The sequence below is a fragment of the Xenopus laevis genome, chromosome 7S (assembly GCF_017654675.1).
Source record: "Xenopus laevis strain J_2021 chromosome 7S, Xenopus_laevis_v10.1, whole genome shotgun sequence".
NCBI lineage: Eukaryota > Metazoa > Chordata > Amphibia > Anura > Pipidae > Xenopus > Xenopus laevis.
The window spans coordinates 106,207,283-106,229,778 of record NC_054384.1 but is presented as its reverse complement, the minus strand read 5'-3'; the positions used below and the strand labels follow the sequence as shown (position 1 = coordinate 106,229,778).

At 39.2% G+C, this 22,496-nt stretch overlaps 1 protein-coding gene across 1 annotated transcript; it reads left to right on the top strand.

The window, feature by feature from the left end:
• Positions 1–5,551: 5,551 nt before the first annotated feature.
• LOC121396596 (B-cell receptor CD22-like) lies at positions 5,552–21,944 on the top strand. Its single transcript, XM_041571693.1, has 9 exons — positions 5,552–5,726; positions 9,016–9,387; positions 11,885–12,184; positions 12,412–12,681; positions 12,979–13,266; positions 14,940–15,030; positions 17,492–17,921; positions 18,722–18,781; positions 21,469–21,944. Exons 1-9 carry the CDS (start codon positions 5,687–5,689, stop codon positions 21,571–21,573), a joined length of 1,956 nt encoding a protein of 651 aa, XP_041427627.1. The 5' UTR covers positions 5,552–5,686; the 3' UTR covers positions 21,574–21,944.
• The last annotated feature ends 552 nt before the right edge of the window (positions 21,945–22,496 follow it).

Here is a 22,496-nt window from a genome sequence, read left to right as displayed (position 1 = left end):
TTATCCAGAATTATTTGGACCTGGAGTTTTCTGGATAAGGGATCTTTCCATAATGTGGATCTTCATACCTTAAGGCTACTAGAGAATTGTGTAAACAATAAATAAACCCAATAGGCTGATTTTGCTTCCAATAAGGATTAATTATATCTTAGTTGGGATCAAGTACAAGCAAATGTTTTATTTTTACAAAAAAAAAGGAAATTATTTAAAAAAAATTTGGATTATTTTATTATAATGGAGTCTATGGGAGACAGCCTTTCGTAATTTTGAGCTTTCTGGATAATGAGATCCCGTATATACAGTATAAGCAAACACATTAGTAAATAAATAAATGTGCACAATTAATTAGCTTTGAATAGAGAAAAAGTTCCTCTTTGCAGTTTCATTATGTACTAACCCCTCTGTTAATTTTAATAGCACTTCCTGTGAGACCTAAAACCGCAAATGATAGCGCAGTGGTTACAGGAAAAAACACTTTTCCTGTGGCTTTCACCAAAGATACTGTGCTTATCCGTTATAAAGTGACTGACGGTTGGTGACTTCCTTTTTGCACATCTAACTTAAAGAGATTATAAATCTAGGTTTAAACCCCAGTGGTTAAAGGGTTAGTTATTACTTATATTCAGACTCCCATTTATTTATCCTCAACCTCTAGTCATTGATTAAAGGGATACGGCCATGGGAAAACATGTTTTTTTTTTCCAAAACGTATCAGTTAATAGTGCTGCTCCAGCAGACTTCTGCACTGAAATCTGTTTTTCAAAAGAGCAAACTGATTTTTTTCTACATTTCATTTTGAAATCTGACACGGGGCTAGACATATTGTCAGTTTTCCAGGTACTCCCAATCATGTGACTTGTTCTCTAATAAACTTAAGTCACTCTTTACTGTTGCACTGCAAGCAATATCACCCCTCCTCCCTTTCCCCTCACCCCTCAGCAGCCCATCAGCAGAACAATGGGAAGGTAACCAGATAACAGCTGCCTGGTAGATATGAGAACAACACTCAATAGTAAAATCCAGGTCCCACTGTGACACATTCAGTTACATTGAGTAGGAGAAACAACAGCCTGCCAGAAAGCAGTTCCATAGTGCAGCAAAATTGCAACTTCCTCTTAATTCGGCTATTTTTGGGTGTAGGTGTCACAAGATTGTGATAGTGCCGATGTTTGCATTGATTTCAGCCTCTCAGAGTCACACACAGCTCCTATAGCAGTTGGACATTGGACACCAATTAGGAAACAAAAAGGGAGTCAGACCAGGACATTGGAGAGGTAGGAAAATGTAGATGAATTAGTAGTAATGGGCGAATAAATTCGACAGGCTCAAGTCGTGGTGAATTTCCGCATTTTGCTGCTGGCGAATAAAGTTGCGAACTCCTGCGAAAATTCGCCAGCGTCTCTTGCGTAAAAACCGTTGTGCGTCAGCTCTATTTGGAGGCCCATTGACTTTAACGCCAGAGTCAAAATTGACGCAAATTGACACGGGCATCAAAATTGACACAGGCGTCAAAATGCCGGTTTTGCAAATTATTTGCCGTTTTTCAATGAAGCGAAACGGGACAAATTTGTCCGTCACTAATAACAAGCAACGCTGTGGCAAGTTCTGTATTAAGCACAAGTGAAGGATTGGTTACTAGAGTCATTAGGGAAATGTCAGCGATACTTTAATAAGTTTATCAATGATTAATTGCATTAACTCTTCTAACCAATTTTGGCCAACAGCCATTTGATTGGGCTGCAACAGACCAAAGATGATTAATATCATTAATACATTATATATAATAACTTTTCTTTTGGCACAGCCTCATTATAGTCATCTGAAAGACAGAGAACTACAAACCATCTTTTTTTCCATAAAAAAGTAAATCAGCCTGTGCTGTTCTGTGTATTAGTTTTTGCAATTTTTTGGTATCAGTTTAGCCCTGGCATACCCTGTCTGGTCTTGCCATTGGGAGTTAATATGTAGCTAACTCTAGAAACAAGAAATGCAGAATAACCAGTGGACACTAGTGATGGACGAATTTGCGTGAAACAGCGAACGACGAAAATTTAGCGAAACAGCGCTGGCGTCTTGTTTTTGACACTGGCATCCGTTTTTGACGCTGGCGGACGATTTTTGGACGCCGGCGTCCGGTTTTCTCCGAAATTTTTTGGACGTCGCCGAATTTTCGGGCGTTTCGCGAATTTTTCCGGCTGTGGCGAATCGCATATATTCTCTGCGAATTCGCCCATCACTAGTGGACACAACATAATAAAACTAGTGTAGCTCCTTTTGTCCTGACTGGGGCTCAGGACAATATACAAAAAGACAAATTTGATTTTTGGAAGGAGCACACCCAATTTACATTCAATTGTGAGGTGCTCGTCCCATGGAGACCACCCAAATAGAGTCTCCTAAGGATCAATGTAAATATAAATATAAGGACTGCACCCTCAAATTTAAAAAGGTAAATTTTATTACATTACAAAAATTACACTTACATGTTCAGATATGGCCCAGTAATGGCCCTACGCGTTTCGACCACAAAAGTGGTCCTCATCAGGGGCAAAATCCATAAGTTATTGCAAAAAAGGATAAAAAGGCAGAAAGAATGTGCAAATTAAACAGGTTTAAATACCTTTAAAATACCCTCCATAATCTCCATTCGCATGAAAAGTGGCGTATGACATCACATCCGCCCCTGTAACAGAAGCGTGCAAGCTAGGAAATGCGCTGCGAACAAATGGAACGCAAATGCGTAGTCCTTATATTTATCTTTACAATATACAAAAAGACGTCTTTGTTAATTATGACTTCAAGCTCCGGAGAGCAAGATTAATATATACTATTTTTATGGTATTCTGATGCAAGACTAGCTGAACTACAAGCTTTGTTTAATGGCTATATAAGGCGTCACCTTCTATATAGACTAAAGAGTTTTCCATTGTGTGGGAGATGTTGGCCATGGGTGGACTGTAAACTGAGTTGGGTGAGCAGATACTATGTTTGACTTGGCAAGTAAAACTGTAACTCGTGAGAATAATGAGCCTTTGAAAAAATAAATGTTATCACTTTGACATTTGGGTTAAAAGAAAAATGTAAGGAACCAGAGTAGCTCCTGCCATTCCCATAGTTTATGGAAGTAGCATAATAAACTTGGGGCCTCAATAGCTTTTCTTTTTAATTGTTATCATTTGCTTTTGTCTAATTAAATAGTTTATGTATCATAAAGTATTGTTTTATACATGTAGCCCTGCATGTTTATTTGGAAACAAGCTGTAGGGACCCATAGGGTTAATAGTCCCTATGGCTTTAAATCCCTACAGGTTAAGTTCCCTTAGTTGCTGGGCGGAAGAGAATGTATCTGTGTAAGTGCAATTGCATATGTATGTATAACCCTAATTTGGTTACTGTCTCTTTAAATAGCAATTAACCCTTGGCAATCCAGGGTCCTGAGTCCCTTTTGCATATGAAAAGTACTGGGATTTACAGCGCAGTGCCTCCACCTTGGGAACACTGAGGAGCACACCTCGGGGATTTCCACTAGGAAAAATAAAACACCCACAGTTTGAAATGAAACAAATATAAACTTTATGAAAAACTGTATTTAGCAACAGTAAATATAAATCACAAAATATAAAGTGTGGACTATCAACCCCATGGCACAGTCTCTCAATGCCACAGTCCCACACTCCACACCAGGTGGATAAATGTAGAATAAATCTGGTCAGTTCAATGTCCCTTCCCCAAGAGCTCTTATGTCCCCAGGTAGCGCTACCTGCCCCAAGGTACCTTTCTCTTTGAAAGTAGTAACCGCTCCCATGTGGCAGGTCCACGAGCAAGACCTGTCCTCACCCTGGGGAAACACACAGTGTTCAAAGTATCCATTGGCAGGAGATAGAAACTGTCTCTCTCCCTGATGCTCAAATACTTTCTCCAGCAGAGCAAAATACAGCCTTTCCTTCTCCTTCTTCCTGGAAACTCCACAGATCTGATTCTCTCTAGCTGCTGCAGCAGGGGTCCCTTTATAAGCTCTGTTGGAAACCCTGTACATTTGGCTCCAAAGTCAGGCACTCCCTCTTTCCCAAGGGTGCACTGGGGTGCCTCGCCAATCGGATGGATCTCCAGCCTATAACAGGGCTGGATGATGTCACAGAGAGAAAAACAGGGGAAGGATTTGTCTGATCCCCTACATTTGCTATTGGCTAGCAGGTAGGGTGACCACTTCCTGCCTCACTTTGGTATAGTGCTGGGAAAGGAGTGGCACTTCCTCTTTGACTTCCACCTTAGAAAGATGGTGAATGTCTGCTTTGAGCCTGGGCATGGGTTCAGTTAAGATGGGGTACAGGGTCCTGTGAATGAGGCATTAGACAGTGGCAGATGTAGCTCCCATACCAGTACACTTTAGGAGTATAAGTCAGTATGGGTTGAGCTAAAGAGAGAAGTTCTGAGCTCGAACATAGGAGTGGCAGTAGTAAGTGTGCAGCAGTACTGAGATACAGGTAACCCATAGAATATTTGTGCAACAGCAACACTGTGATTGACAGACAGACTCTGCAGAAGCAACATACTGTGCCATTTGCTACAGGAGACACTCATCGCACCAAGCCACTGTGGGATTATTATTGTTGACCAATACAAAGTGGAGTACAGCTTCAAGGACACATTTAAATCTAATATACAAAGCTCAGTGATCCTGGGAGTAAACTTTTCTTTAAGGGCCCCCAACATTGTCATCTTTTAGGACCTTAGGGGAGCTCCCAAATACCCATACATTACATGGCAAATGCTTAGGTATCTTTATTGCTGTAATTAAATACTAGTGTGGATTTAACTGATTTAAATTGTATTGCATTGCATGTTATTTTTGACCATCTTTATTTCTGCATTTATTTACCAATTCATTTGAGCCCAGTTCCTGTACAGGTATGGGACCTGTTATCCAGAATGCTCGGGACCTGAGGTTGTCTGGATAATTAATCTTTCAATAATTTGGATCTTCATTCCTTAAAATCATTTAAAGATTAAATAAACCCAATAGGCTGGTTTTGCTTCCAATAAGGATTATAGTTGGGATTAGTGATGGGCAAATAAATTCGTCAGTCATGAATTGGCGAATAAATCCGTGAAGTTAAAATCCACCACGTCAATTTCATAGGAAATTCGCTAATTTTTCGGCGAAACAGGACAAATCCGCCCATCACTAGTTGGGATCAAATACAAGCTACTGTTTTATTATTACAGAGAAAAAGGAAATACATTTTAAAAATCAGGATTGTTTGATTATAATGGAGTCTACAGGAGACCTCCTTTCCATAATTCAGAGCTTTCTGGATTACGGGTTTCTGAATAATGGATCCCATACTTGTATAATAAATCTGGTTCACTTTCGGCTTGTGTTGGTATTTACTTGGAATGTTTTGGGTGTCTCCACAATCACATCACTACTATATCAAGTCATACCCTTGGGTAGGCTACATACTGTATATACATATTTTTTTTATATATTTTCTTAGTTATAGGTTTCAGACACATTAAAATTAAATGTTCTCTCATCTTTCCTCTTAATGCCATCTTTTAGCTTTGCTGGAGTATCTAAAATAATAAGCAGGCATAAGAGTCCTGTACAAATATCAAAAAGAACTGGAACATTGCTATTAAACGCACCATTCTTCCTTTCGTGTCTAGGTGTCATCTACATATCATGGCCCTCAACGTTATGAATGTATTTCTCTTCCTACAAGGTAAAACATATATTTCTGTATTAATATCTAGTCTGTCACAGTGGATCTTCCATTTCTAATATCTTCATTAAAAAGCAGTGATGAACTGTAACATTCATTATTTTAGCCAATGTAGTGCTATTATTGGTGAGCTACCATGCGTCAAATGTCAAAACCCCAAAAAAAGTAATTTGGAGAAAAAAACATGAAATAAAATGAAAACTCCTTTAGTAGAAATTGTTAGATTTTCAGCAATTATATTATATAAGAGAACTCAAGTGTCCAGTGATGGTGCTGTGGCTAAGCCATTTGCGAAATGATTTACCGGCCAGCAGGGGGTGTCAACAAAGGGGACAATCTGTGATATCATGGGGGAGGGGTGATGATGAAACAGAATGGAGTTATGATGTCAGACCTCATGGAGGATTGGGAAAGAGAAAGAGAGAATGTTTTTTTTGAGATTCTGGGCAGATTGTAATACCGGCCTCAGCCTTGGCAGGTATTTTACTGGCTGGGTGGCAACCCTAGTCAGATTTGAAGCAAAATAAGCAGCCACTTATTCTCTTAATGGGAATTGTGTATAATTTGTTGGCTCTAACAAACAATGGCAGTCAGCTGGGGTATAGATTCACAAGAGGAAAGGGTCATTCTTCTTCTCATTTACCCACCAACAGAGCACAAGAGAAAAATATGTGGGCCGGTCCTCATGAGTCCTACCTCCCTAGGTGGCACTAGTATTATACTGTGGATCAGGTGGAAACAGGCCCTGAGTTCTGATTTAGATGTGCCTCGGCCAGAGGGTCCTGCCACTGCTCCTTGTGCTTTTTCCCCCTTTGCGCTAGCATGCCCCTATAATCTTGCTGCCCTAGGCCCAGGCCTTTGAGGCCCATTAATCCCGGCCTTAGTGGGAAGGGTTCACAATGGGAGTCGAGGCCACGATTGTGGTCTCCATGACTAGGTGCTGTTAAAGCCCCCATCTAGACCTATATATATATATATATATATATATATATATATATATATATATATATATATATATATATATATATATATATATATATATATATATATATATATATATATATATATATATATATATATATATATATATATATACAATACAGGTTTGTGCTCAGATAGGGGGGCACCCACTGAGATGAGAAGAAATTAGGTTCCATTTTAGGGTAAAAACAGGTTGTTTTTTTAAAAATAGGCACAAAGGGGTGCATATTTGCCCTTAGAGGGGCAAAGTAAATGGCTCCTAAAATATTTAATGAACAATCCGATTGCTTTATTCCCTAAGACTCATTTAGAAATGCAAGTGCAATCATGGTTTAAGGCCACAAGGTTGTGTGCATGTTGACTACGTCGGCAAAGCTGCGCAAAGAGTCAATACATCTATCCTGTCTCCTTCGCTACATTTTACTGGTGCTACCGTTACCCTGTACATAGCAGTAAATCGGCGGGTTGCGTCAGCAGACACAAACAGACTTCCTCGTCCAAGGAAATAACATTCTTATAAAGTATTAATGGCGCATGGCAGAAAAGACACAATCCCCACTTTGAAAATGTTGACCACAACTTTCACTCAAGTCTCACAAATGCGTGTATGCTTTTGTTTTAAAGCATGGATACAACTGCAGCAAACACAGTCATTTTTCACACTGCATTGTGTTTGTAACTTAGCCTTGTGTCCGTTGAGCCATTTGGAGATGTTACTAGCCTTCCTGACATTCAAGTTTTTTCAGGAGAAAAACGTGATTTGTATGAATACAATTTGAATTTTAGGGTCGGAATTCAATCAAATATTAGACATTCAAATTTTTTCTTAAATAACCTCCCAGTCGAATTGTGAGTATTTTTGAATAAAAAATAATTCACATGAATTCGAAGTTCGATCCTTTATAAATGGGCTTTCCCAAGTTAGTTTCTAGATTAACATCCAATGTACCCATGACACTGTGATATTAACTAACTGTAGCAATAAACATAAGAGCTGCTGCTATGTATTATTCATGGAAATCATGTATTAGAGGGAATCAGTAAAGAGATGAGTTATAGAGTCAGAACATGACAGTTTGAGGACTGTGTTGAGATCTTCATGTCAGTCCCAGAACAAAGAGCAAATTATGAAAATGCAGAGGATATAATGAAATAAAAAAGATAAATATCTGTCATAGACATGTACGATTTTTGGCAAGCAAGAAAGCCTAGGCATTTCAGAGAAATAAGGCATATAAACAGGATGGTTCAATTAGGGATGAGTTTCGATTAACACTTTAAAATATTTACCTCTTGTGTCCCTAATTGAACTTGCTGGATCCATCGTCCAGTGGTGTAATATAATGTGGACTGGTTGGGGTGTTCTCAGATGATCCCTGTGGGTCCCTTCATATACCTCGTGAATAATCAATATCTAGTAAGTGTGGACTTGCAGTACTATTTTTTTTTACTGCTATAAGTAATACCTGGGGGTTTTTCCACCGCTGTTTTGAAACAAAGTGCTCTATTGTACTAAGAATTTTGTGTACAGTCTATTCAAATTATTCCTATCCCACCAAACAAGCCCTTAAAGCAGGGATCCCCAGCCTTTTTTTTTTTTACCTGTGAGCCACATTGAAATGTAAAAATAGTTGGGGGCAATACAAACATGCAAAATGTTCCTGGGGTGCCAAATAAGTGCTGTGATTGGCTGTTTGGTAGTCCCTATGCAACCTGGTAACCTACAGGAGACTCTGTTTGGCAGTACATCTAGTTTTTATTCAGCTAAAACTTGCCTCCAAGACTGAAATTAAAAAAATAGCACCTGTTTGAGGCCACTGAGAGCAACATCCAAGTTTTGGTGAGCAACATGTTTCTCTTGAGCCACTGGTTGGGGATCACTGCCTTAAAGCATTAGAAAATTGATATGGACAACTGTTCTGTCCATGGTGGGTAGCTGAAGTAGTATACTCTCCCAGTAACCTTAAAATAAACACAACTGTGACTGTAATGTTGTTCTTAGTCTACAAACAAAAGTTTCATAACAATCAAAATTATTTGCCTTCAAACTACCAAATACCAGGGTTAAACTGGGGTGTTTAAGGCCCACTGGGAAGGCTACCCCAGGCCGGGGGGATTGATGGCGATGGAAAAGCTGGGATTGGGTCGGGGTCGGCAGGGCCCGTTGGGTTTTTTCCCGGTGTCTCAATGGCCCAGTCCAACCGTGGTACATGTTATCTGTTGCCAAGTTACTATGAGTTCCTACAACTGGTACAGTATTTGATTATGTTATTGCATTTTCTGTATTTCATCAATTCTACTCATATAGGTGCATTTACCATTTCCGAAAGTACAGACTGGAAAATTACCATCCCAAGAAATCTCTCAACAGTTATTGGGGCTTGTGTGGAAATCCCTTGTAAATTCTCTCATCCGAGACTCCCCAATCCTTTGGCAGACATTAAATTAACTTGGCTGCAAGTCAAAGAGGACAGAGTACCAAGGGAGAAAATAATCTTTCACATGACCAACCTCCGCTATAATAAAAGAACCTCATTGATTGGAAATCTGGATCTGAAAGAGTGCTCAATAGGGATAAAAGATTTAACAAAGGAGGACACGGCATCCTATAAGTTAAAGGTAGAGATTGAAGGTTACAAGAACTACACATATGCTTCAGCATTTAACTTGCAAGTAAAAGGTAAGAAATAAAAAGGAAAGAAGCACGTTACCTGTAAAGGACTGATTTCTACTCATTTTCTTAGTTTACTGTATGTAGGAAAGACCTTCAAGCAAAACCAAGGAATCTCCTTGAGGGGTCTATTACACACTGGGTGCAACTATGTCTTGATATCCCATCCTTGTTTCAAATATAGAGCTAGGCCAGGAGGCAGTGCAAGTGGTATCTGGAAAGAGTATTAGTGCTGAGGGTATAATTAATGGCCAACATGTCTATCACGGTAGTCTTGAAACATATCCAAGACACAAGAGCATTATGGGGCACTCTCTGCTGGGGTCTGAACCCACCAGTGCTCCTTAACCTGTGTCTCTAAATGATGCACAGGTTAGGGGGCAAGAGGGGAAGATTAAAGACTGCAGCTTGCCCCTGTTTTTTGCACATAGTTCCCTGTCCTACAGGTAGTAAATGTCCCCCAAAAAGTAATATAGCATTGCCTTAATGTAAAAATAAGAACCGCCATGCTTGTTGGGTTAGGACAACACAGCCCATTCTAATTAAATTGAATCCCCCATACAGGAAATAGTGTGTAAGAAATGAACCCCATGAACAAAGCACTGTCTGCATATGGTAGTACTGTATTCATGAATGGCAAGTGGCGGGGGAGCATGTAGGAATCTTCACCCCTAAACACTACCCATTCCCTAGGTTGTATGTCATTCAGATGGACAAATTAGGGAGTGCTGGTGGGTGCAGGTTACTGCAGAGCCCAGTATTTATTGCCCTACCTATGGCTAGGGCCAGAACTAGGGGTAGGCAGAGAGGGCACATGCCTAAGGCAAAAAGCTGAGGGGGGCACCAGGCATACCTTCTCTGCCTCCTATACCTAATCCGGTCCCCCCTCTCCACTCCCATGCCAGCTGTTCCCGGCTGAGAAGGACTGTACACATGCCTATTTGCATGCATGCGCCCATCCACGCTCTTGCTAGCGTGCCTATTTATGTGTATGGGCACATCAGCATATGAGAGGTGGGGTGACTGACCTGGTTGCCTAGGGTGTCTGGCCAGCCTGGCCCGGCGCTGCTTATGGCAGTAGGTAAGGACAGGGCAGCCTTGCATATGGGATCAAAGTAAACAATCCATTATAGAAGGTGTGAAGTCAAAATTAATGTTTATTAAAAATAATGCACCATTTTAGCATTTGTTTCACACCATTCACTATTGCCTTGGAAAGTTTTGCCTTAAAGGAGAAGGAAAGGCTAAAATTAAGTATGCTTTATCAGAAAGATCTATATAAATACACCAGTAAACCCTCAAAGTAATTGTGCTCAGAGTCCTCTGTCAAAAGAAACAGCACATTTCTTTCCTTCTATTGTGTACTCATGGGCTTCTGTATCAGACTTCCTGTTTTCAGCTTAAACCTCCAGGGCTTGGCCTTGAGCATGCTCAGTTTGCTCCTTTCTCCCTCTTCCCCTCCACTCCCTGCTGTAATCTGAGCCCAGAGCTATGAGTGGGTAGGGGGAGACAGGCAGGAAGTTATATCATACCAAGCTAATATGACATCAGCTATCATAAACAAACAGAGAGCTTCTATAGATGTTAACTCAGGTATGATAAAGCATTCTTCAGAATAAATATAGTGTTATAGTTTTTCTATTGTGGCTAATCTATTGGCAATAAACTGCTTTAGTAGCTTTACTTCTCCTTTAATTGTCATTACCATTTCCCAAAGTTATGCTAATTCATTATTTGATTTCATTGGCTGGTGTAAAATTTGTCCCTCTTCTGCTAAACTCCTCCCTTAATTTCAATTTCAATGCCTTGAGATTTCATATTTTTCTTACAGTGATGTAAACAGCCTTTACCCAAAGAGAAGCCACAAGGATAGGCACCAGTCCCTGCAGATAGACTTGTTTTATTCTACGACATTTCCGATTTATATTTATTTTGATAATTCTTCCCGCTTGTTTCCCCTAATTTACAAAAAACCTTTAACATCTTTTTTTTTTTGAGTGATACATCAATAAATTATGTTTAACAGCTCAAAGGCTAGTTTTTATGGATGAAGAACTTATTTTCATGAAAAATTAGATATTGAGCATTGACAGCATGTGCATTGCAATTGCATGCCATACAGAAGAAATGATTTCCAAGCTGCTGCTATTTTTTGAAATTTAGGAGGATAAAAAAATATGCATAGAATAACTCCCAGCCACCACTATCTTTTCCCAAAAAATGTCTTAAGGAGATGACTCTTCTGCTTTCTCCTAATTCCAAATCTGCTCGTCTTATCCAAATTGGCCTTCAGGCTTGGCCCCCTCATCCCCCAGTTTTGAGGACCTCATTATAAACTTTTGTATCATGTTTTATTAGCCTAAATTACAAATTTGTCTCCACTAGCATGTATAAAAGGGTAAATTGTTGAATCCTGTATATATAATATACATCTGGATGAACAAAAGTAACTTTGATGAATTATAAGACACACTTCCAATTAACGTTAGAAATATCTCAATTTCAGACGAACCACTCATACCTTATTTGGAGAAGTCAAGTTCCACCATCAGAGCGGGGGACGATGTCACATTTACCTGCCGGATAAACCATACTTGCCCCCTTCGGCCTCCATCTTGGAAATGGAATATTAATTTTGGGAACATCCAGAATGTTCAGTTGGCTCTGAAAGAGGGCATGTGGCAAATCGTTTCCACCATTACATTCACTGCCAACCGCAAATACCAAGGACAGTATATAACCTGCATGACAAGTTTAAAAGGAGGACACAAGTCTAAGACTGTAGAAGCTCAACTAAAGATAATGTGTAAGTGTGGGGAATTTATAATAAGAAGTGGGAAGGTTTTAATAATGTAATTTGGTGGTGACCATGTCATCAGCGGCTTTGACTATGCAGGGACCCATATGTGTTCTGGCCTATTTCATTAATTACTAATAATGTATGAATACAGTATATAAAGCATGAGTAATGCAATAAACATTTGCATCAATACAATCATGATATGGCTGATAGCTGTTGAATTCCTTGGCTAGATCCTCCAGAAAACACAACTGTGATTGTCAACGATGGTCCTATAAGAGAAGGGCAAAACCTCTCCCTGACATGCTATAGCCAGAGTTATCCCAGAGTAGACCATTATGCCTGGTATGGGAAGACGCAAAGTGGCTCTGCACTGATTCTACCAGAGAAAAGTAGCACTCTTCATATCTGGAGTATTAAGAGGAACTTAACCTCATTCTACTGCTCAGCAAGAAACTCTGAAGGCATGCAGATATCTCTGGTACGACACCTCAATGTGTTGTGTAAGTAAATTTGCTGGCTATTGTTTGATTTTGCCATTATTTTATTACCCGAGGTCTGACTCTCTGTGTGGGCTGGTAATGTGCCTTCTTTAGGACTTGCACAAAACATCTCTTCCTATCAGATGGATACAGCTGTACAATGCATGGGTTTGGATGGTAAAGATCTGCTAAATGAAAGACCATGGGTAACAATGAGTTGTCAATGATAAGTACTTACTAGACTACTTTATCCTGCTGCCAAGGAACATCTATCACCTGAAACCTTACATGTTCTTCTGTTCCTGTGTTCTCTTTTAGACAAACCAGAAATTGACCCAGAGTCCAAATGCATAATGAACCTGGACAATATGGAGTGCTGTTGCAGGGCCCAATCCAACCCACCTGCTTCTATTGAATGGCGGCTGTCAGACAGTAGAATAAACCAGTCAAGAGGGGGGTTTGTTGTCCACACCACCTCTAGTGATCATGTGACAGAGAGCACATTCAAAGTGGCAGCCCCCATATTAAGCAACATTTTTTGCTTTTCTGCAAATGAAGAGGGCAATGCAGAGATCCATCTGCATCCAATGAGTAAGGAACACTCAGGTACGAATTCTCATGCTTTACCTGTTTATGACATACATTAGACTTTTACAGAGCATCACACAATGTTGGAAAGTGATCATTGTGATCATTGCACACAATAAGGTCTTTAAGTATAAGTCACTCCCTTTTCATAAGAAAAATAAATAACCCAAATACCTGGTTTCCCCTATATTAGTCTGAACCTATATTAGCATGCCACTGATATTTATTTTGTGACCTTCCACTCTCTGTCCTCTATAATGTAGTATATTTTAGATGTTGGCATTTAGGGGGTTATTTATTAAAGTCCGATTTTTTCTGGTCAGATTTTTAAAGGGGAAAAACGTAATTTTTTTCATAAAAAAAAAACCTGGAATTTTTCGAGATTCATTAAACTCTGATGATGTGTGGGGGCACATTTACTAAGCATGAGTGAAGGATTCGAAGTAAAAAAACTTCGAATTTCGAAGTATTTTTTTGAATAGGCTACTACGACCTTCGACTACGACTTCGATTCGAACGATTCAAACTAAAAATCGTTCGACTATTCGACCATTCGATAGTCGAAGTACTGTCTCTTTAAAAAAACTTTGACTACATACTTCGGTAATTTAAACCTACTGAGGTACAATGTTAACCTATGGGGACCTTCCCCATTACTTTTTAAAGGTTTTTTTTGATCGAAGGAATTTTTCCTTCGATCAATCGATTGTAGGATTTGCGGTAAATCCTATGAATTCGATATTCGAATTCGTAGGATTTTACCTCCAGGGTCGAATTTGAGGGTTTATTAACCCTCGATATTTGACCCTTAGTAAATGTGCCCCTTAAAGTCTGAATAAAAATGTCTAAATAAAAATGTACTCAGACCTGCCGAGTTCATGTAGAAGTCAATGGTAGACGTCCCATTGATATCCTTATCTGCGCTGGGTTTCGTTCAATAATCTGAAGATTTCATGGTTTTCAGGTATCAAATCCGAAAAATTAGTACAATTCGGATTTTTTTGAGTTTTTTCCCTGCACAAGAACTTTTTGGAAGAATTTATTGATACATGGGGGGGAAGTCTGTGCAGATTTGGTCAGAGTGGTTTTCAGAAAATGTTGAGAAATTTTCGGATTTTGATAAGTAACCCCCTTGGTGTGTGTGTGAAGCAGTTCATAACAAAGAATAGCAGTCATGGTTAGTGAGCCCACAATAGTTACAAAATGACACAATCATAAGCAAAATGTAAATTGTATCTCAACACTTGGGTGGTTATTTATTAAAGTTCAATTGCCAAAAACCTGAGTTTTTTTTACTATTTAACCCGAATTTTTAGTGATTTATTATACCCCGAAGATGGAAAAAGTCAGAATCCGGAATTCTGGCCTTTCAGACCTGATGAGGTTGTCAACGGAGAAGCCCTGAAGATATCCTGATCTAGCTGGGTTTCATGCAATAATCTGAAGATTTTGTGGTTTTCGAGCAAAAATCCAAAAAAAGTCTGACTTTTGGGGAGAAAAATCCAAAAAGATTCATATGATTCTGATTTTTTTACGATTTTTTCGAGTTTTTTCCCTCACTGGAAATTTTCGGGAATATGTATTGATTAATAAGGGGAAATAACCCATGTGTATTTAGTAGGAGTACATTTCAAAAAAGAATGAGATATTTTCGGATTTTGATAAATCATCCCTTAACTGTATTTTTACAGATTTATACAAGTACATGATGGCTGGATTTATTGGTATCACAGTCTTTGGATTAGTGATTACTGGGACAGTGATTGCATCGAGGTATTGCAGGTGAGTAATAATCACACTGATGTGTGTGGGGGCAGATGTCTAGTACAGAAAGACTGAAAGACTGAAGCAGTGATTTCTTTAAAGGAGAAGGAAAGGTTAAAATTAAGTAAGCTTTTTCTATATAAATACATCGGTAAGCCCTCAAATTAATGCTGCTCTGAGTCCTCTGTCAAAAGAAACACCATATTTCTTTCCTTCTTTTGTGTACTCATGGGCTTCTGTATCAGACTTCCTTAGTTTCAGCTTAAAACTCCAGGGCTAGGGCTTGAGCATGCTCAGTTTGCTCCTCTCTCCCTCTCCCCTTTCCTTCTCCTTCCTCCCTCCTCCCCATCCCTGCTGTAATCTGATCCCAGAGCTATGAGTGAGCAGGGAGAGACTCAGGCAGGAAGTAATGTCACACCAAGCTAATATGGCAGCTCCTAATCAAACAGAGAGAGTTTCTAGAGCTGTTTAATCAGGTATGGTAAAGCATTCTACATAATAAATATAGTGTTATAGCTTGCACTAGTGTGGCTAATCTATTGGCAATAAACTGCCTCAGTAGCTGTGTATACCTGCTATCCCACAGTCACACTCCCTTCCCAGAGACTATTATCCATTGTTACTATAGACACCATCTCTCCCTACTATACCTGCTATCCCACAGTCACACTCCCTTCCCAGAGACTATTATCCATTGTTACTATAGACACCATCTCTCCCCACTATACCTGCTATCCCACAGTCACACTCCCTTCCCAGAGACTATTATCCACTGTTACTATAGACACCATCTCTCCTTACTATACCTGCTATCCCACAGTCACACTCTCTTCCCAGAGACTATTATCCACTGTTACTATAGGCACCATCTCTCCCTACTATACCTGCTATCCCACAGTCACACTCCCTTCCCAGAGACTATTATCCACTGTTACTATAGACACCATCTCTCCCTACTATACCTGCTATCCCACAGTCACACTCTCTTCCCAGAGACTATTATCCCACTGTTACTATAGGCACCATCTCTCCCTACTATACCTGCTATCCCACAGTCACACTCTCTTCCCAGAGACTATTATCCACTGTTACTATAGGCACCATCTCTCCCTACTATACCTGCTATCCCACAGTCACACTCTCTTCCCAGAGACTATTATCCCACTGTTACTATAGGCACCATCTCTCCCTACTATACCTGCTATCCCCACAGTCACACTCTCTTCCCAGAGACTATTATCCCACTGTTACTATAGGCACCATCTCTCCCTACTATACCTGCTATCCCACAGTCACACTCTCTTCCCAGAGACTATTATCCACTGTTACTATAGGCACCATCTCTCCCTACTATACCTGCTATCCCACAGTCACATTCCCTTCCAAGAGACTATTATCCCACCGTTACTATAGGCTCCAACTCTCCCTACTATACCTGCTATCCCACAGTCACACTCCCTTCCCAGAGACTATTATCCCACTGTTACTATAGACACCATCTCTCCCTACTATCCTGCTATCCCACAGTCACACTCCCTTCCCAGAGACTATTATCCACTGTTACTATAGGCACCATCTCTCCCTACTATACCTGCTATCCCACAGTCACACTCCCTTCCCAGAGTCTATTATCCACTGTTACTATAGGCACCATCTCTCCCTACTATACCTGCTATCACACAGTCACACTCCCTTCCCAGAGACTATTATCCACTGTTACTATAGACACCATCTCTCCCTACTATACCTGCTATCCCACAGTCACACTCCCTTCCCAGAGACTATTATCCACTGTTACTATAGGCACCATCTCTCCCTACTATACCTGCTATCCCACAGTCACACTCCCTTCCCAGAGACTATTATCCACTGTTACTATAGGCACCATCTCTCCCTACTATACCTGCTATCCCACAGTCACACTCCCTTCCCAGAGACTATTATCCACTGTTACTATAGACACCATCTCTCCCTACTATACCTGCTATCCCACAGTCGCACTCCCTTCCCAGAGACTATTATCCACTGTTACTATAGGCACCATCTCTCCCTACTATACCTGCTATCCCACAGTCACACTCCCTTCCCAGAGACTATTATCCACTGTTACTATAGGCACCATCTCTCACTACTATACAGTACCTGCTATCCCACAGTCGCATTGCCTTCCCAGAGACTATTGTATACATCATATCCCACACAATTCAATCATAGGGGTTACTAGCTTCACCACTATTATATGCATTACAGAGCTGCTGGTATAATTGAGAGGTGAATATACAGTATATTAATGTTTTCTTACAGGCCCTCTTTCTAATGCTTTGCAGGGCCCCATTCAGTGAACCTCTGCCCCCAAATATAGGAATAAATGAATTTAGGAGAATTTAGAATTTCTGTCATTTTTAATGAGAGGGAGAAATGTGTTGTATAATGGGGATCTAATACACCAGTTTGCAAATGATTCTCACGTCTCATTTAGAGTCAACAAAGGAATCTCAGACAAAGATCTAAAACCTGTGTGTAAGGTTCAAGAATCAAAGTGTGTTACAGATCCAGAGAGCAGCAGCAAGCCACAATTCTTTAAAGATTATCCACAGGACAGAGCAAAATCAAAGGGATTTGATCCAGATTGTGTACAGACCATAAGAAAACCAGAAATCTTCCGTACTGATGTGGAACAAGACTGCAGCCTTTTGGAAAGGTTCTATAAAGATTATCCATTGAACAGGAGTAAGGAAGAAGAGCCGTATATTGATATGACCCAGAAGAACAGGGATCAGGAAGAATTCTATAGAGATTTTCCACTGCACAGCAGCAAACCTGAGGAGTTGTATACAGATATCCCACAGAGGATCATCGAGCGAGAGGTGTTATACACAAATACTGCCTACAGGCCTGGCCTTCCTCAGGTATTGTACAAACTCTATGGTATTTAATAGTGATGGGTAGTGATGGGCGAATTTATTCGCCAGGCGCGAATTTGCGGCGAATTTGCGCGTTTCGCCACCAGTGAATAAATTCGCAAAACGCCAGCGAAAATTCGCGGCAAAAAATTCGCCGGCGTCAAAATTTTTTTTTAGAAAAAACGGACGCCGGCGCCAAAAAACGGGCGCCGGCGCCAAAAACAGGCTCCGGCGTCGAAAAAATGGGCGCCGGCATCAAAAACGAGACGCCGGCGCCGTTTCGCGAATTTTTCACCGTTTCGCGAATTTCGCGAATTTTTCGGCGAAACGGCGCAAATTCGCCCATCACTAGTGATAGGTGAATTTATTTGGCAGGCACAACTTTGCTGTGAAAATTCGTTGGTGTCAAAAAAAATCTTGATGCTGGCGACAGTTCTGACGCCAGCGATGGTTTCGATGATGCTGTCGAATTGTCACCGTGTCAAAATTCGCGTTTTGTCAATTTCTTGCCCCAAATTCCCCCATCACTGGTCTTTAATCATATGGCATCTAAAATCCATTTCCTTAGTAGCATAAGAATTTGCACTCCTGCTGCACTTGAGCAATTCAATCTGGGTATTTGGATTGCAAAATGCATTTTGTGGCACATGATATCCCGTATACAACCAGTTTAATAGTTTGTGCAAATGTGTTAAAGGGGAACTGTCACCCCAAGAAATAATTCCAAACCCTTTTTTTATGATGTCAGCCAAGCAAAATAAATTTCACTTACACTATATAAATGATTTAAATCTTGTTTATTTTAGTCTTGGACTTCACAATCAAATCAAGCAGGCAGCTGCCATTTTGTGGACACTGTTATTAAGGTAGGCTTTGCTTCACTCTGATACCCCTGCCCAAGTACTGGCTACACAATTAGATGGTGAGGAGGGAGGGGGAATGTGGGGAGTGCAGTGAAATCTTGGAGTACAGAATGGAAAGTGAAAGTAATTGCCTGCCCCGCCTCTATGCCTAAATCATAGAGGAGGGGCAAGCGACATATGATTGACAGCTGAGACTTTTAAACGAGTTCATTACAGTTATGAGTGTTTTAATAAAAAAATTATTTGGGTTTCATTTTTAATTTGAAAAGGACTTTTGTTATACAGCTTTTTATTTCTGGATGACAGGTCCCCTTTAAGTTCAAATACTTTTCACGATAATAAAATGTCAGCACAAAGTCATAGTGAACGCAAATATCTTTTTGTGTTAACAATTTTTGTACTTTTGTAACTGTAACTATATTTTCTGTAAAAACTGTTCATTTTGTGCTAGCAAATTGTATTTTATTATCACACAATCATTCTTGATTTCATAAATACAAACTGCCATCATCTAATTATGTCATGTTAACATAATATATAGGGATGGGCGATTTTGTTCGCCTTGTTTCGCAGTGGAATTGACGCCCATAGACTTGTATGGCGTTGTGCGACAAAAAAAAAGCGCATAAAAAAATATCAAAGAATTCTATGCATACAAAACATTTTTTGGCCACAAAAAAATTGTCTGCTAATGACTGTATTCTGTGATGACAAATTTTGTGTCTACAATGTGATTTTATATTCATATATAACTATATTTCATGCGACCACAATAGGGGTAATTTACCACCAGAAAATCAGTGTGCAAAGTGCAATTTCAGATTCAATCGCTATATTATTTTCACCCACAATGCAGAGCTTTTCTCTTAGAATTCCAGTGTCATAATATTCGCCAGTGGGAGTTATGCCTAAAGCAATTGTGTAAATGTTAAAACATTGCCTAATTTACTTTGTGACCTGAATATTTAGCCCATAAATAAAAAAATATTCTTGTGGTAACAAAAACAAACATTTGTTTGCTAAAAATATATTAATACATAATTATTTGTAGCATAATTCATTTTGTCACAGAATTCATTTTGACATTGAAAAAATAGCTTTGGCAATTTTATTTTAATTTTGTATTTACAAAAATTATTTTGTGATCACTAAATTTGTATTTTGTCAACAGAGAATACAATACATACATTTTGAGTTAACAAATTGACCTGAAAGCAAACAGCATCCTATATCTTTTGATAGTAATGGATTGTGAATAGTGATGGGCGAATCTGACCAGTTTTGCCTTGCCAAAAATTTGTGAAACTGCAAAAATTCGAAAAAATTAATTGAAGTCTACGGGCGTCAAACATTTTTGTCTCACGATGTGATTGTGAAAAAAATTCACTCATCACTAATTATGACTAGGAACCATTCTTTTACCAGCCCACTGTTTGGGGCTGAGGAAATTCAGCCATTTATGTTCTTTTCCGAAATCAATGTTATTCTTAATTGCTATACAATTAGTGATGAGTGAATTTTTCCCATTTCCCTTCACTGAAAAATTTGTGAAACAGCAAAGAAATTTTCAAAACAAATTGAACTCAATGGGCGTCAAAAACGATTTCCCACATGACAGTTTTTTTGGTGTTTTTTTCTTAAGGTGACTTTTTTGTCCAAATGTATTATAGTCAATGGGCTTTTTTTTTTTTTTTGTTTCCCAACTTTTTTGTCGCAGTGAATTTTCTGCTGCAAATTTTTGCTGCAGTTTCGTGAGAAAATTCACAGATGACGAAAAGCGGAATTTCCATGGTTGGCGAAAAAATATACTCATCATTATATATGTTTTGTTAAACTGAGAATATCTAAGATAGCTTAATTAAAAAGTGTAAATTTAATTTAATAAAGCAAGTCCTACAGCCTACCATGGGTAATAATGCATTTCACAAGGTCTGAGGTAGAGCAGGAAGCATTTTCTTTTTAAAGGGATACGATTACACAAATGTGCCTTAAATGTGGTGACTCTTAGGGGCAGTTTTATCAAGGGTCGAAGTGAATTCGAGGGAATTTTTGAAGTAAAAAATTCAAAATTCAAAGTAATTTTTTGGATACTTCGACCATCGAATAGCATACTACGACTTCGATAATCGTTGGACTATTCGACCATTCGATAAACGAAGTACGGTCTCTTTAAAAAAACTTAGACTTCAATAGTTCGCCAAATTAAACCTGCCAATGTGCTATGTTAGCCTATGGGGACGAAGAAAAAATCATTCGATCAATCGAGGAAATCGTTCGATCGAACGATTTTACTTTGACTGCAAAACGGTCATATTCGGTAAAAAAAACTTCGACTTCGATATTCGAAGTTGAAGTATAGCCATTCGATGGTCGAATTGCGAAGTATATTTCACTTCGAAATTCGACCTTTGATAAATCTACCCCTTAAACTCGCTTGGCAAAAAGTTGTGAAATTGTTGAAAAATGTACCAAATGCATTGAAGTCTATGGACAGAAAAAAAAAATTTTCACCCATTTAAGTCAATGGACATCTTTTTGGTCATCCTTTTCTTCAGTTAAAACATACAACAATTATATTTATTATATTTTAGGATTCATAGATACGGAAATCAAAAAACATTTTAGATTTTGACCTGATCACAGAAAATAACGTACTCTCAACTTGAACTCTTTTTATTTTTCTGCGACAGAATGAGCCAATAACAGAAGGACCAATGATGCCTATTTATGACACAGTCAATCCTGAATCACAAGAACCAATCATCTATCAAAATATGGCTGAATTCATCAGATGAACCATGGCTTAACCTTGTCATTATCTCCAGACCAATTTGAAGTTGGGACAGAGAGGATATCTATCCTTTGTACACGTCATAGGAATCATGGAAAACAGATTTTTCCAATAACTAATTATATAACATTTAATTTTTAACTGAGTGGCCAGCATAAAAGCACCATTAACATGCCTCCCTGTTAAGAAGATGGAAGATCCTTTCTGAATAAATACAATAGCTTAGTCAACAAGCTGATGGTTTTACCCTTGGAGAACCCAAAGCCTTGACTGGTTGATTCTGCCTGAAGACCAGCTAGGGTGGCATTTAAAGGAGAAATAAATCCTAAAAATTAATATGACTAAAATGCCATATTTTATATAGTGAACTTATTGCACGAGGCTAAAGTTTGAGCTTGTCAATAGCAGCAATGATCCAGGACTTCAAACTTGTCACAGGGGGTCACCATCTTGGAAAGTGTCTGTGACACTCACATGCTCAGTGGGCTCTGATTGGCTGTTGAGAAGCTAAGCTTAGGGCTCGTCACTAATTATCCAGCAGAAAATGAGCTTCCCTGGCTGTAATATAAGCTGATGCTACAGGTTTGCTGATTATTCAATTCTGATGCTAATTGCACTGGTTTCTGTGCTGCCATGTAGTAATTATGTGTATTAATTACTAATCAGCCTTATACTGTGACATTTCTATTCTATGTGTTCTGTATATTGTGAGTGGGTCCCTAAGCTCAGTAAGTGACAGCAGCACAGAGCATGTGCAGTGAATCAGCAGAAAAGAAGATGGGGAGCTACTGGGGCATCTTTGGAGACACAGATCTTTACTGCTAAAGGGCTGTGGTTGCCCTGGGCTGGTACAAAAGCCCAAAACATAATGCACAAAATTCTACCTGCTTTTTTAGTTAAGCTTTATTTCTCATTTAAAGTATTTTT